The sequence below is a fragment of the Rutilus rutilus genome (genome assembly GCF_951802725.1).
Source record: "Rutilus rutilus genome assembly, chromosome: 24".
NCBI lineage: Eukaryota > Metazoa > Chordata > Actinopteri > Cypriniformes > Leuciscidae > Rutilus > Rutilus rutilus.
Window position 1 is genome coordinate 13471664 of NC_140228.1, and position 17547 is coordinate 13489210.

The 17547-nt window shown below is 35.2% G+C and overlaps 1 protein-coding gene across 2 annotated transcripts; it reads right to left on the reverse strand.

Annotated features, from left to right (window-relative positions):
- Positions 1–1338: 1338 nt before the first annotated feature.
- Positions 1339–17016, reverse strand: wasf3b (WASP family member 3b). 2 transcript variants are annotated; one of them, XM_084398837.1, is made up of 10 exons: positions 16863–16959; positions 15994–16167; positions 11800–11965; positions 8866–9000; positions 8384–8537; positions 6278–6395; positions 5848–6029; positions 5519–5773; positions 3415–3725; positions 1633–2208 (listed from the first exon to the last, which is right to left on the reverse strand). In XM_084398837.1, exons 3-10 carry the CDS (start codon positions 11930–11932, stop codon positions 2051–2053), a joined length of 1446 nt encoding a protein of 481 aa, XP_084254963.1. In that variant the 5' UTR covers positions 11933–11965; positions 15994–16167; positions 16863–16959; the 3' UTR covers positions 1633–2050. The 2 variants fall into 2 exon arrangements, with proteins under 2 accessions (XP_084254962.1, XP_084254963.1); XM_084398836.1 differs by lacking the exon at positions 15994–16167 and having other exon boundaries at positions 1339–2208; positions 16863–17016.
- Between the last annotated feature and the right edge of the window lie 531 nt (positions 17017–17547).

Consider the following 17547-nt stretch of genomic DNA (forward strand, 5'->3'; position numbering starts at 1 on the left):
GGAGGCGGGCACGTTAACAATGAAGTGAAAGATCGCAGTCTCTAGTGTCTGTCGCTAGTGTGCCTCTTGAGATCAAGGGAGTGAGGTTTTAGCTCTTACTGGATCTGCAGCAGTCAGATAGTACAGCAGTCTCGTGGTACAATAGGGGCTCTTAGAAAATTCCCAGCATACAAGTTTGAATCTCGTTATTACGGTAATTATGGCATGGCGTGAACTCGTTGAGTCTTTATTTCCGTTTGAGTTAGAATAGTTCGCAAGAGCACGATTATAAAAACAGTGAGGCTGTGGAAGCGACTAGTGAGTAGATGAGATTCCCTGTTCGGCATGATGACGTTTATTGCCCCCGAAAAACAATGTAGTCCCATTTAGCCACTTGTTAGCCTTTTTCAAAACAAGTAAAAGCTTAAAAATCACAAGGGGGTATTACTGACGTGAAAATATCTAGAGCTCGTTGTTAATCGCAGACCTCATTTCAGGTATTTAACCTAAAACCCATTGATTTCAGGATGATGTAAGCGGAGGTGCTAATATGCTAACTTGTTTCCAGGCCCACCAAAATACATACATCACTCTATTGCGCGAAGGTTAACCTTGGGCCACATTCCAGTGTCTCCTGTTGTCTGGGCATGCTTGTCTACAGCGGATTGAGAGGGTTAAAGCCCGATGCACATGACCGGGAGATTATCGCGGTGGCTTTTGAGGGTTAGTTCTTTGTCATATCTCCGTCTGTTTTTGAAGAGCTTTGTAAAATGATGTTATCATGCTTTGTGCCTGGTCTCTGATGGATTTTCCACATGCAGATGGACGTTTGCCTATTGAATCCATGATTTAAATAGTCTTGTATCCAACTGTAGATGATTGTGCTTTGTAATCCAATGTAAAAGCTTGAAAATGTCAAAGCGAAGGGTGAAAAAGGGCTCGGATGGGAGTCTGTCTCCTGTTCTGGTTTATTTGAAGAGCATAGAAGAGGAAATCACCTCTGGTTTGGTGTCGTGTGAGGAAACTTTCTACATTTACAGTAGGATTCAGACTCGTTCTGTACTTTATTTAGATACTAGAATCGAACTCTCGGAACAGTCCGAGAAACAGTCGGGTGCATCGGTTTCAGCATCTTGTGTACACGTATGCGTAGTTTTAACTGTGAAATGCACTTTATTTTTTTGATGAGAAAAGGCACAACAAATTACTTATCTGCAAAACAATATTATAAGAATTATAATCAACATGCACTAATTAACATTGTAAAACATTGTGTTAATGTGTTGTATATTTTTCCAAGGTGTTGGTTGTATACTTTTATTGCTTTGGTTAGTTTAATGAACTGAGAGATCTTGTTAATTTTGTATTAAAAGAATGTGCTGTGCATTAAAAATATCCTCGCCTGGGTTTATTCACACTCGCGCATCAATTGGCCAGGTGCCTCAAATCCACTGTTGCCATGGCGATCCCAGTCTCAGCTGTACTGTTTCCATAGAGACATGAGGCTCGGAATCAAAACTGTCCTGTTTCCATGACAAAGGCACTGAGGTGCAGGAACGGAGAGCGATTTAACGTGATTCGTCCGATTTTTATTGTCGCGAAACTGCCGACCGCCGCACACGTGCACGAAGACACCAGACATTACCAAGAAAACACATTTCAGGTAGTTTAATCGAACACCTCAGGCCAGTTCACACAAATATAATGACTGACCTCAATGTTTCTCAACATACATAGAAACTTTCATGCAGAAAAGTCTGTTTTTGATGACCTCAACATGCTTTTTTTTATCTTTAGTTCCAGTTACTATTCACTACATACAGTATATCCATATCATGTATTAACAAGTGTTGCATTAAAAAGCATTAGAAAAAAATGGAAAAAAGCATCATACGTGGTAGTTCAGGGAAAAGACTGACTATCTTATAATTCCATAATACAGACGGCCTATCACGCCTTTATTAAAATGCATACAGTACAAGATCATTTTGTGTATGGGAAATGCAATGTTATTATTCGCAGGTAAATTACAGAGTAAGTGTCTGTGTGAATTTTGTGCATTAGTGTTGTTTTAGTCAGACCAATCATTGTCCTCCAGCTCAGATTCGTCCTCAGAGTCACTGTATTCCACAGCGATACGGCGAGACAAGATCGTGGCGACATCATTGCCCACCGGTTCTCGTTTTGCCTGCTGTTCCTGCTGCTCTTGAACTTTTTTCAGCTGGATACCTGCAGTACAAACAAACACACACAAACATCAGCAACTCAACTCATTCATTTTCAATGAGAGATAAACAAAAGCTTGTGATGCGATGTGTAACTTTACGGAAGTTTAACTTTCTGCAAATGAGCGAAGATGTGAAATCAGTGGAGCTCACATGATCCAGCTCCTGTGAGATACTGTAGTCCAGTGTAGGCGAGACGGAGAAGTTAATGTTACAGGGAGCAATTTCACTATTCAATATGGTTTGTTTCTGCCCACACGCAGGGATAAAATAAGAAAAGGATGCGTGGAAAACAGAAATTGCCGGGCGTTTGATTCATGCTTTGACTGTTCAACTTGTTCATGATATGATGTATTATGAACTGCTGCAATTTATATAAAAAAATATTTACAGTTCAGTCAGTTGGGGAAGAAATGAATCAGTAAGGAGGATGCAATAAAAGGATCAAAAGTTTATAATATTACAAAATATTCCTTTTAAAATAAATTCTGTTCTTTCTAACTCTGTTAATCAAATAGTCCTGGAAAAAATTAGCACCATTACCACAAAAATATAAAAGGTTGTATCACTGATTTCAGGCCCCCCAAAAAAAGGATCACATTCATCTAATCTTTCCTAACGATCCGCTAGCTGCCCGCCCCATAAGTCTCTGTAGGCAGCCTAGGCTCTGAGATCTGCACACAAAAACCTCACAACACCCTCCCCCTGTCGGTGATTGGTTGGAACACTATTTGTTTTGGTTTTGAGTGGTTGGTGAAACCAATTGTTTTTGTGTGCAGATCTCAGAGCCTAGGCTGCCTACAGAGACGCGTTTTTTTTGACGGCATGCTTATGGGGCGGGCAGCTAGCGGATCGTTAGGAAAGATTAGATGAATGTGATAAAAAAAATAATTGGGCCTGAAATCACTGATACAACCTTTAAGCAGCAAAAATGTTTCTTGAGCAGCAAATCAGCATATTAGAATGATTTCTGAAGGATCATGTGACACTGAAGACTGGAGTAATGATGCTGAAAATTAAGCTTTCCCATCAAAGGAATAAATCATATTTTAAAACATTAAAATAATTTCACAATATTACTGTATTTTTTATTAAATAAATGCAGCCTTGGTGAGTTTTATAATGGTAAAGCTTATGAAATCTAAAAACAAGATGTTTATGTATAACAAGTGTAAAATGCTTATATTCATAACCTAAAAACACTTCATACCCATTCTTATAGCTGCGAGCAGGTCGCTGCGAGCATCGTTGGTGGGTTGGGCCTCATTAGGCACAGAGGGCCGTTTGGGAGTGATGGATTGGGCTGAACTGGCTGGAGGGGGTGGGGCTAAAGGTGGAGGAGGGGCAGCCATTGGTACGGAGGTAGGTGGAATGGGTGGGCCATAACCAGCGACTGCTCCCATTGGTCCTAGATGTCCTGGAGGCGGGACCGGTCCCATGGGTTGCATAGCAAAAGCAGTTTGTGCTGATGGGATAACAGCAGGTGGTGGAGGCGGCGGCCCAGAATGCATGTAATCCACACTGTCAAGAGAGAGAAAGTCTAAATCATGCTTTTTCACCTCATTCAACATAAACTGATGCTATATAAATTCAAAAGTAAAAATGTCACAAATTTGTTGATCATTAGGTGGCAGTATTTTTAAATACCCACTGTGGCATTTACAATATAGACCAGGGGTTTTCAAACTTTCTGACGCCAAGGACGACCAAATCTACCGGCCCCCTTGCAGAAAGACCCCTTTCCTAACATATAGGCTGTGTCCGAAATCGCATACTCTCTTGAGTAGGTACTTATTTTGAAAAAGTAATTACTTCACGGCCGCTAAAAAAGTACTTTCTATTCAGTATGAATGTGTGTAGTATGAATGTAATCTGGACGTACTACATTCGCCATGTTGTCATTATCATGTGGCCTACCAGCATCAGTTGTGTTGCTTTACTGCTATTCATAAATCCTCTCCCGTGGCCTCATGGGATAGTGAAGTGTCCATCGTATGCACACTTCAGAATACTTTTTGCCAACTCTCTTTTATGAGTACTATCAATTCAGACATACTTCTATTTTTCGCCTGCTATATAGAAGGGAAGTATGCGATTTCAGATGCAGCCTTACAGACAGCTATGTATATATGTATATATATGTATATATGTATATGTATATATATATATATATATATATATATATATATATATGTATGTATATGTATATATATATATATATGTGTATATGTATATATGTATATATGTATATATATATATATATATATATATACATATATATATATATATATATATATACATATACATATATATATATATATATACATATATATATATATACACACACATACATAAATACATACATACATACATATATTAAATGAAAAAAAAAAAAAGAAAATTGTATAGAATTATTTTCTATAATTTTTATATTGTTTTTAATATTATTAGATTTTAAAGAAAACTGTTAAAGTAATAAAATATTTGTTAACAACATTTTATTATTATATGTTAACATTATATGTGTGTGTGTGTGTATATATATATATATATATATATATATATATATATATATATACACACACACACATATAAAATCAAAAAAATATAAATGTTAACAAATATTTTATATATATATATATATATTACATTAAAATATATATTATTTATATTGTATATATACACATATATTTCACATAATTTTTTTATTTCACAAATAAGTTTTTTAATTTTTATAACTGGATAGATTTAAAATCTCATAATTTCTGAACAGTCTTTAGAAAGTAATACTAGTATGTAATAATATTAAGTAATATATTAACTGTATTAAGTAACATTCTCAAATATATTAAGTAATATTATCAAATATGTGAAATGTACGTTCCAAACCCGTAAGACTTTTGTTCATCTTCGGAACACCAATAAAGATCTTTTTGATTAAATCTGAGACATTTCTGTCCCTCCATTGACAGCTACTCAACTACCACTTTGACGCTTCAAAAAGTTCATATAAAAGCCTACATTCAACCTGTTCATCATATAAAGCGATCTAGTCTCTTCAGGAAATTTTTTGAATCGTCAAAGGTACAGAAACCCCCTGATGTTCATTTGTGTTCTGAAGATGAACGAAAGTGTTTGGATGGAACGACGTGAGGGTGAGTAATTCATGATAGAATTTTCATTTTTTGTTGAACTATCCCGTTCACATATGATCCAATAAAATTCTTTCTTTCTAAAATTCAGAACTTCCTTTTAGAATATTTTTTTTAAGTTTGTTTATAACTAATTGATTAATCTAAATAAAAATGACAAACCTGTAGTCGACAGGTGGGAGGTTCATAGAGCCATTAATAGTGTTTGATGCTGGTGGAGGGGGCGGAGCCTGGTGCGGACGACCCAGTGTGCCAGAGCGGTATGCCATAGGCCCACCCCGGTAATCCTGGTCCATGGTCATTTGGGTATGAGCTGACAGGGCCGCCATGCTGGGCGGTGGCCCAGAGTAAGTGTGGGCATGGCCAGCGTGGTTGGCCATGGAGAGATAACCGTGATCTGCATGATCTCCATGAGACCTGCATGAATTATGAATTAGATTAGATCAAACTGAGTTTATATATGTGCACTTAGTGCATGTAGCCCATGTTACCTGTGCTCTGGGGACATGGTGCCCTCCGAGGAGCCTCCTCTGTGCACAGTGTGGGAATGTCGATGGTCAGGTCTCAGTTCCTTATCGAATGCCATCATGTTCCATTCCTGCCTGCGGTTTCGAGCTTTTCGCACCTTTTTCACCTCCCTCTGCAGCGTGCCGTCCACACACCGTCTCTGCTCCTGTCGCACAGTATTAAAGGACAAAGAGACGTTTAATTATCACATATCACCTCATGAATAAACACTATACTAGGTTTCCAGCAAAATGCTGCCTAATGGGATACTCACACAGCAGGTCAGAACATATTCAATGGTTAATATACATTTATGTGTAGTGGGAAGTTTGACAAATGATATTTCACTGTACACAACCATTTAATTTAAGGTGGGACAAAAACTCAAGAGAGAGGAAGAAAAGGGCGTTCAACCTTCTGTCGTCTCTTCTCTTTCCTCTTGTCTTCTGTGTCCTGTAGCATCTTCTCCTTCCACAGGTCAAAGAAGTAGGAGGGGTCAGTGTAGAACTTCAGTCCTTCTTTATCATCATCTCTATGGCAACATAAATGAAAAACATTAGATTTTTTTTATGATTGATTTTGGTTTTCTCTCTATTAATCTCTCGATAAAACAATGAGTGTGGTAAATTTGGCTCTGAATACATTTATATAACCATTCCCACCAGTTGCTAGATTGCTTTTATGGACCTCTTCAGAAGGGAAAAGGATTTTTAAAAGCATCTTGATGCATCTTTTCTGACTGGCTGCTTTTCCAAAAGTGCTATTAATTGTCCATTAATCATTTATGTAAAAATGCCGAAAACTTTGTTAACCGTATTCAGCCGAACAGACAGAAAAAGAGCGCAGCCAATGTCCCTTGAAACATTCTGCATTAGATCTGTTTAAGTATTCATGAGTGGCCCATATTCTCTACCTTGAGAGCTAGCATTCACATGAACTACATCTGCCAGCTTTAAGTATTCATGACTGCTCTATATTCCTTAATCAGACTTCTGACTGACAGACTTCAGATACATTCATCGTCTTCTTTTAACTTTGGTCACATTGTTTTATAGGTACCACTTCTAATACATATTAATGTTTTGGGAAAGAATTAATACATTGTTTATTTCTGGTATATTCAATGGTATTTTCTGACCAGTCTAATCTTTCGAGGCAGTAAAATAATAATGTATAAGTTTTAGGCAAGAACAGGTTGTAGGGATTATATGTACATTAAATGAAATGGCTGTGCATGGGATTAAACACAATGGCTATATATGATTTAGTATGCAGATATTACAGAGAATAAATGTGACTCTGGATCACAAAACCAGTCATAAGTCGCACGGGTATATTTGTGGCAATAGCCAACAATACATTGTGTGGGTCAAAATTATAGATTTTTCTTTTATGCCAAAAATCATTAGGATATTAAGTCAAGATCATGTTCTATGAAGATATTTTGTACATTTCCTACCATAAATATATAAAACATTTATTTTTGTGAGTGAATGCAGCACAATCGCGAACATAAATGGACAACTTTAAAGGCGATTTTCTCAATGTTTCGATTTTTTGCATCCTCAGATTCCAGATTTTCAAATAGTTGTATCTCGGCCAAATATCGTCCTATCATAACAATGCATCAATGGAAAGCTTATTTGTTCAGCGTTCAGATGATTTATAAATCTCAATTTCAAAAAATGTACCCTTGTGGTGCAGGGTCACAAATGGCAAACAATATCAATGTAAGTCAATTGGAGATTTAATTATAAGTATAAGCTTTAATTATAATTAATAAAGATAAATGAATGATAAAATGTATTATTATTAGTAATATTACTATTAATATTAAATTGTTAACATTCAATGTCAGACCAATCAATGTAATTGTTAACAAGTCAATGAAATTAAATGAATATTAAATGAATAAAAAAAGTATATCAACGCATCAATAGATTTATAAGATTAAGCTTTAATTAAATTAATAAAGGTAAATAAATAAAAAAAATATATTAATAATTATAATACTAAAATTGTTAATAAAATAATACATTAAAATTGTAATAAAATTGTTTATACATAAAAAAAAATGACTGAACATCAAAGACAGACATTATTTACAAAACAAAGTATTATTTAGTATTTAGTATATGTTATTAAGTTTTCCTCATTGGGACTGTGATTTCAGTTTCCTTGTCGGGACATTTGGTCCTCAAACTCTGACCCAAACATGCATAGATCCATTTCAGTTTGCATATTTTAATTAAAAAATTAAAGCAGTTAGGTGTGAATCCTGCAATTATACATTATACAAACAGAAGTGTTACAGTAAATAACAGACCAGTACTTGTACACAAGGAAATTACACAAGTGCAGTCTTATAAGTTCCTTGGAGTGTATATAGATAGATCTATTATGTGGGATACGTGTGTATTAATTGGGTCTGTGAGAGACTGTATTTTACATAAATTGAGATTCCAAATTTCCCTACTGGGGACAATAAAGTATATTTCATTTCATTTCATAGACACATACCTGTAGGGTGAGAGAATATTAAGAGGAGGTGGTTTATCACTCAGATTGTACATCTCTGTCACCGGGATCGGTACGCTGCTCTTGGACACCACCTTCTGGTCCTGTACGGTAGAGCTTTTAAAAGCCTTCCTCATGTTTATGTCCTGAAGAGAGACTGCACAGGGTGAAGGAGAGAAAGAGAGAGAGAGAGAGATTGATTACACCTGCGCTCCAGAGTGTGTAAAGCAAACTCCAGTATTGATCTTTTAATTGAAAAAAGAGATGTGAGGACAGGCTTTGGTCTGGGTAAAAGAGATGTGGGGTGCGCAAATTTTTTTGCATTATTTATTTTGTTGATTTTCGGTTTGGAGGAATACAGTGGTATTGATCTTACACTGGAGCCATGTAACCTCAGAGATTTGTTTTAGGACAAATTGAGATGCCAATGGCCGCCGTGTATTGAGGGATGAGCCCGAGCCCTTGTTTCCCAGAAGCAGACTCACCTTCCTCGACTGTGGAGTCCAGCTGGGTGACCTTGACGGCAAGACGGTCAATCCGATCCTGCAGAGAGTTCGCCCGCAAATAGAACAGGTTTGCCTCGTTGAAGAGCTCTCCGAATATGTCTTCAGCATGTTTACCTTTGAGATAAGAGGAGAATAAGGAGAAGTTTCATTTGTGAGGAAAACAGATAAAGATAAAAAAGGGAATATATATGATATAGTATGAATATATTTCATATATCAAACTCTTCACTGACACTTTTGTCTCCTTGGTAAACAAGTACACTATCTTTCAACAAAACTTTATTACAGGCAAAATAGTTTGATGACATCACAAGTTGTAATTTATAAATATAAATATAAATAATATAAATTATTATTATTTATATTAATAATTATGTATAATAAATAATTATAAATATAAATAATGTATATAAATATATAAATAATTTCCACACAATATATTTTTATATGATCAGTTTAAAAAAAAAAAAAATTAATATATTTATAATGTTTTATCATATTTTAGTCTAGGTTCGAGACAAAATAACCTATACATTAAAGCAAAAATGCAAAAATGGTAAGAAGTCAAAGGCATTTAAATTTTTTTTTTTAATATGCTCATAATTTTAATAACTAATCATAATAATATTATAATATATTAAATATATAACAATATATATTATTATTATGATACTGACACTGACAAAAAAAATATATATTAATATTAAAATAATTAACTAATAATAATAATTTAACATTTAAACTAATAATACATTTTACATTTATTTAATATAGAAAATAAAGTTATATAAAAACGTCCGTAGTTGATTAAATTACATAAATTAACCAATTAAATTAAATAAATTACATATTTGTATTATATATATATATATATATATATATATATATATATATATATATATATATATATATATATATATATATATATATATATATATATATAATTACTAAATTATGAATTTCAATCTAGTTTTTTCTGTATTTAAAATATGAATTTTCACATGCATAACATACATCGAATACAGAACATTAAGGACAAAAAATACAAATTACATTCTGCGGCTGTTCGAAAAAACAAAGTGGAGAAATGTTTAAAAAGAAAAACAAAGAATACACTTAACTTTTAACGCATCAACTAAGGCTATTAATAACTGCCATGTTAAACAAAAGCACACAGGAAAATATTTACAGGAAGGAAGAGTGTCTGTTCCTTACAAATTCCTGGCCTATGACCCAGTGCACACACACACATATATATATATATATATATACCACTATACCACAGATCACGTGTACACTTACACTCCCTGCTACAGTACTACACCCATCAACACATGAAAAGCATGTTTCCAGACATGCACATACTATTTTTGTCCCACGCGCACATCGTCTAAAGCTTTCCCTTCAAGTCCAGTGGGCTGTCATTTATATTTAATCCACACAGCTGCTACTGAAAGGCCGTCTCCTTCTACAGGCATCCACTGAACAACACTAGCAGAGGCACAGTAAAGACACTTGAGGGGATTTCAGGGGTCAGCTGGGGAGTTATGGAACAGGTGGACAGAAAAAAAGAACATAGGATGGATGGATGGGCAAATCAGTAGCTGGATATGCAGAGAGAGACTCGACGATTCAGAGGACATGTTTTCAAGATAATAGTCTTACGTAATACAGTCTGAGAGTCCCGTGAGTCAAGAGGAATTATTATTAAGAAGCTTCTCTCTGGCATCGTGGGCTGAAGATACCACTGGACCACTAAATTATAGACCACATAGAATGGAAATGCAAACCAAATGTCTAAAATGAATAAGAAATTGAACTTTTGGAGTAATGTAATGGCATGTATAGTAAAAGCAAGAGTGCGAAACTCGTAGATGTTTTAGTGGGTGGTTACCAGGGCGTTGTCATGTGGTTTTGAGGCTAGGGTCTTTCTTGTTAGTTATATACTGGCCCAACTCAAAACATAACTGGGGTTTGGGACAGTTAGGACGATCCCAGGGGTCCTGAAAAGATAGGGAACATAATGCAATTGCGACAGTGACCCAGAAATGGTCCGGGGGGCCCAGATACCACCTAGCACAACGTTTGAGACAAAATAACTGAGAATTGTCCCCAAATATTGCTAAATCCAAAAAAAAAAAAAAAAAAAAAAAAGGTTCATAAAATGTTTCATATTAAAAGACATTAAATGGCATATTTTTGCTCTTTTAAAATACACAACAGTTCAGTGAGATTTTTTTAATTAATAATTTTATTTAGCAAGGACACATTAAATGTATCAAACTAGAAAATATTTTTTCTGCCTTATTCTGTAATAAAAAATTCTTATTTTTTTTACATTGTATAAAATCCATGATGACAATGCACAAATGTTTATAGTACATAAACCAATCATAAAATTGTCATTAGGAAAATATAGGAAAAAATATAGTTATAGAATACAAATTATTGGTTATTATTCATCAACACTGTAAAAAATTATATGATCAATAAGTTGGGATCAACATAGGTTTTTACATTGCTTTAACTCATCAAAATAAGTTAAACAATTTTCAATTTTTTTTTAAGTTATACAAAATTAAACAACTCAATCATTTGAATGTAATTTAAGTTGAAATGACTTAAACATCAAAGTTGATTGTACTTACAAATTTAAGGCAGCAACTTTTTTTTACAGTGTGTATTTGATTTCTTAGCTAAGCAAGAGATAAGAAAAAATAAAACCTGTCAAAGGTCAGAAAACATTTGGTATTACACATTTGACATTTCTGTCCCCCTCACTTCTGAAATGATGGCAACGCCCCTGGTCCTTAATTCTAATTAGCCTAATTCAACAACAATAGAAGCTAAAGCTAAATCCCTAATTAGCCAGTTTAACGTGTGTTAAAGAAAGAAAGGAGCAAGGTAACTTACTGAGACTGCTGAGTTGACGTATGATGGCAGAGAGCGTGTTGTTCATCACACACTCCAGCTCGCTGCCGATGCCCTCCGGTAACACCCCGCGGCACAGGTGCCTGGGCTCAATGTTTCTCTTCACCAGCGGCATGACTGAACCTTACACAGCCGCAGCGCGCTCTACCTGCCCGGACAAAACACAAACACTGGGTTTAAAATCACACACACGTGCACGAACTACAGCTGAAGCGTGAAGGCGAGGTCCATCTATCATGTTTACTCAGTTTTCAAATGTATTTGGATGAAGCTCAAATTATATAACAGACACCCACACATTGAGAGAGAGTGAATGTTCAAATGAAACTGGGACAGTTGGAGATCAAGAAAAGGGAACCGAGTTACTCAGATTTTGGTTAACCCTCTTACACTAGTCAAAACCTACACTGACCTCTGACTCTGAAATCACACTCCTGACAATCCATCCCAGCACAAACAGAAACACAGACTATAACTCCCTCCACAAACGGCCTAGTACGGCAGGATTACAAAGCATTAAGAAAAGAAGATAGGCCTACAGTCAAAGTAATCCTGTTCATCATCCGAGCGGCCCAGCTGTAGATCAAAGGACAAGAGATGCAAACTGATCATTTGTTTCCCAAGGAAACAATGACATTCTCACTTCTAATCATTCGTTTTCAAGGATTATAACCTGTGCTGATGTGTGAAAATCAGGAAACACATTAACACCCTTTCATTTTACACAATCTGTATTATAAACATTATTTTGATATTATTTGTTTTTAAAGGAATTTTTTCAGCAAGGACACATTAAATTCATCAAAAGTGACAGTAAAGACATTTATAATGTTACAAAAGATTTGTTTAAAATAAATGCTGTTCTTTTGAAGAATCCTGAAAAAAAAAAAAAAAAAAAAAAAAAAAAATCAGTTTCCAATATTGATAATAATAAGAAAATGTTTCCTGAGCAGCAAATCAGCATATTAGAATGATTTCTGAAGGGTCATGTGACACTGAAGACTGGAGTAATGATGCTGAAAATTAAGCTTTGCCATCACAGGAATAAATTACATTTTAAAATATTAAAATAGAAAGCTGTTTATTTTTTATTTTTTTTACAAATTACTGTTTTTACTGTATTCTTGATCAAATAAATGCAGCCTTGGTGAGCATTAAAGACTTATTTCAAAAACATAAATATATAATATATTTTCTTCCCTAAAGATGTATTTATTATTAATTATTTATTCTTATTATTTTTTCCCATATTGTCTCTGCACTTGACATCTTTACATCATAAAAATAATGTATTGTTTTTATTGCAAAAACAGAACCATAATAAAAAATATATTGTTTGACTTACTGAATATGAAGTTTTAGCAAAGTAATGTAAATATTATGTTTTATCTAGTTATTAATGTACAGTCTATATACTATGGTATGACTGATGCAAAATATTGCTTGGCATGCAAAACAGAAAACTTAAATGATTTAATATTTTTTATGCACAACACTAAAGATATACAGCGTTTTAAGACAGTTTACTATTTTATGTCTATGTATGACAAAAAAAAAAAAAAATTGTATTTTCACGTGCAAAGTTTCTCCTCGCTCACATAAGTAACCTAACTAAGCCATTTCATCGGGTTCAACTGAACGCCATGACAGAATGCGCCCATCTCTGGAAGAATAACCCCCACATTGATTGGCCATCTGCGAGGCCATCTGCTGTGTGATTGGCTAAGGGGGGGGGGGGTTGAAAGTCAAAGATTAGGGACAAGAACAAAAGGGATGGAGGGACAGCATCTCAGAGGTCATCTTATCTGCTTGCTTCCTTGCTTCCTGTTTTCCAGCTCCACACCCAGCTCTCCATTTCCTGTTCCTCTCTGTGTCACATCTCTGACTTCCTGTCGTCCCAAACAGCCAGAACAATGATGCAGTTGGGGTGTGAAGAAAGTTTCACTCACGCACAATCACAACACTTAAATAAATAACTGCTATGCAACCGCTAACTTCCTCCCCGTATCCCGCTTGTACAAAATAAACAACTATGAATACAACTTGTGACTACTCCCTGAAACCAGGCCCAGATGGAATCCACTGACTTTTTTCGCCTTTTCTTCACTGATTTTTGTAGGAAAATATGTGGAATTCTATAAAATAGATTTATATTTCGTGAAATACATTAAATGGAGCTGAAAGGGAGCTAAAAGTATTATTAAATTTGACAAAATATTCAATAAATATACATGCAACATTATGAATGACAGAATTCTGCAAAATGTATATGTATGTATATATATATATATATATATATATATATATATATACTGTATATATATACTGTATATATATATATATATATATTAGGGCTGTGAAACGATTAATCGCGATTAATCGCATCCAAAATAAAAGTTTGTGTTCACATAATTTGTGTGTGTGTGTACTGTGCATAATTATTTTGTATATATAAATACACACACATGCATGTAAATATTTAAGAAAAATGTGTTATTTATATATAAAATATTTATATTTATTTATAATACAAATTATATATAATATATACAGTATATTTAAACAAATATTTCTTAAATATATACATGCATGTGTGTGTATTTATATAAAATAATTATGCACAGTACACACACACATATATTATGTGAACACAAACTTTTATTTTGGATGCGATTAATCGCAATTAATCGTTTCACAGCCCTAATATATCTATACACACACACACACACACACACACACACACACACACAGACACACACACACACACACACACGTGTATGTATATATGATGTCCATGAGACCCACCCATCCTGTATATAAATATATGTATATGTACATTTTGCAGAATTCTGTCATAAATATAGACTGTATTTGTATTAGATGCAGCTGAAAGGCAGATAAACGCATAAACACATTTTTAAACTGCCAAAACATTTATTAAATGTAAATACAACATTGCGAATGACAGAATTCCTTCAAATTGATTTACGGTAAAATCTGCAAACCTACTTGGATTTATATACGGTAAAATGTGTTAAATGCAGCTGAAAGGCAGCTAAAAGCGTTAACAAACTATCCAAAACATTTAACGTAAACTCAACATTGAGTATGACAGAATTGTTATACAGTATATGGTCAAATTCCCGTAAAATGGATTTGTATATTAAAAATGTAGAAGGCAGCTAAAAAAAAATAATTAGCCAAAACATTTAATAAATGTTTATTGCAATGTCGTGAATGATGTGAATTTAAATCTTATAGAGTTTTATTTCATGTGCAAATAACACACTCAGAAACTGAACCTGAACAATGACTGTGTATGTAGTTTGTTACCATTTACCACAGTAACTGTGTACAAGTGGCCACAAGGTCCATTGTTCTTACACATCGCCTTCCAAACCTGTTCACTTTCCCTTTAAAAGTGAAAAATAAACAAACAGCCCCACGCTTTGACCTAAAGAGACACGAACTTCACTGCAAATATGCTATCACGCCTCACACACGCACTCACACACGCACTCAGACACTGCTGTTGTTGCATGTGTTATAATATGTTCATTAAGTAAGCGCACTATCTCTCTACGGCATTGTAATTCTGCAGCGCATGGCAGTATGGACACAACCCACACTAATTACATAGTGCATTGAATTAAGACTGCGCTGGGAGGGGGGCCGGGGGGGGGGGGGGGGGGGGGGGCAGAGACACAGGAGACAAAGAGACCAGAATGTGAGTCTGAGTGGCATGAAAAGCAGTTTGTGAGATAGTTACACAGGAAACTGTTTCAGTTGGGAAGAACAGATCCAGAAAGAAGGGACGGGCAAAGAGTGAATGAGTGAAAAAGTAAGAGGGAGAGAGAGAGAGAGAGAGAGAGAGAGATGATGGGGGAGGGAGAGTGGCAGGGGACCTCAGGGAAGCCACTCTGAAAGGTTCCCGGGACAATAGCCCTCCGTTCACACGGCAACAGAGGAGCTCTCCCATGCATGTTCCGTTCCCTCCCCCAACCCCGTTACCCCCGCCAGCCCACCCTCTCGGTCTTCTTCAAATAAAAGAAGCACTCCTGCCTCTCTCTCTCTCTCTCTCTCCTTTCAGCGGCCTTCAATTTCCATTAGTCTGTGCCTGCTCCAAAACCACCACACACATATAGAGCACTTCAGACAAGACAAAATCCAAGATACCTTCTTTCAAATAATGTACACTTTGGGATGCTGGATAGAAAATGAACAGTGTGCATCACATCTGTTTACAGCCCCATTAGTGCTGCTGACAGGCTTTGAAGTCCATCAGACCCATCCCGTGACCACAGGAGGCCACATCCTGTCCGAACTATGAGGGAGACACGAATCCACTCCCTAAACGACAGGACGGCAGTGCATTAGCTATTCATAGCTGAAGTAAAGCGCATCTCTGCGCGTAAGACTACATTAATATTTCAGTACGGATCACGTCACACATGATGAAGGCTTGTGAATGCCACGAGCAGTTGCTCTGTCAGATTTCAGCAAACCCGTGCATAACGCCTGCAAAAAGCATCAAAAGCTATTATTATTATAATTTTGTAACACTTTCGGGTTAAATTAATTAAGTTTCCGGTTTTGTTAATAACTAAACACTTGAAAGTTGCGCATTTCTGTTATGTATTATATTCTTTGATAACAGTTGATAAGAGCACTTTCAGTCTTTACAGTGATTAGGTTGATCTAATTGAAAATATGTAAACTTTTTTATTTATTTTTCTTAGGAGGACATATTCTAGTATACGGCACGCAACGCTTATTGTTATTATAACAACAACGCTATTATCATCATTATAATTATTAATGGAGTAGAATAAACACCAAATATAAAACAACAACAATTACAGAACATATTCCCGCTATTAGTTAAAAAATAAATAGGCTAAAGAAGAATGAAAATAAACTCAACACTAAAGAATCCCAAACCTCATGTTCCACTATTACATAAAGCTCGATAAACAGTAAAGATAAGAAGTGCAATGTGACAAAATAACTACATTAGCGAAGATAAGTAAGTGTTTAATGCTTACCAAAAGTGAATTTTGTGGGAAATTATATTCGCTCACATGTCCAGGGTTTCAGCGGTTCGGGTTGCCATCCTGTGTCTCCATCGGGTCCATCCATCTGACCATTCCAAACAATCCGCTTGGGGCGGGGCATGTTGGGTTCTTCGCACCAATCAGCATTTTAGAATAAGAATTTAACGCGCCACCATTTGTCACACTCAGCCTATCAGATGCGAGGCTGAGGATGATTGACAGGAAATCCCCGGTCATTGAAGGCGGGTTTTATCTGGGGATATTGGGCGAGCTTTACACGCCACAGAAAAATGCTTCATAAAACTTAGGCTACTTATTATAAAGGAACAACTAGAATTGAAGACTAAATAGCATTTTAACAAACGTTTGGAACTGGCACTATCCACAAATAGGGTATAAAATAGGACATGAAACAGCAAATATTGACCATGGGTGGGTTATAAACATGAAATAATAGTAATACACATTAAATAAACTATGTTTATTTTATATATGTATATTTTATTTTATGTTTACACTACTAAATAAAAATTTAGTCTAATTTAAGCAGTCATTCAGCAGGGGTTACTGGTTATTTAACATTAGTTACAAGAATTTGTAATTAAAATAATGAACTAAAAATCAATTAAATTAAATTAAATGGACAAAAATGTTATGCAGACCTCTGAAGTGGGAC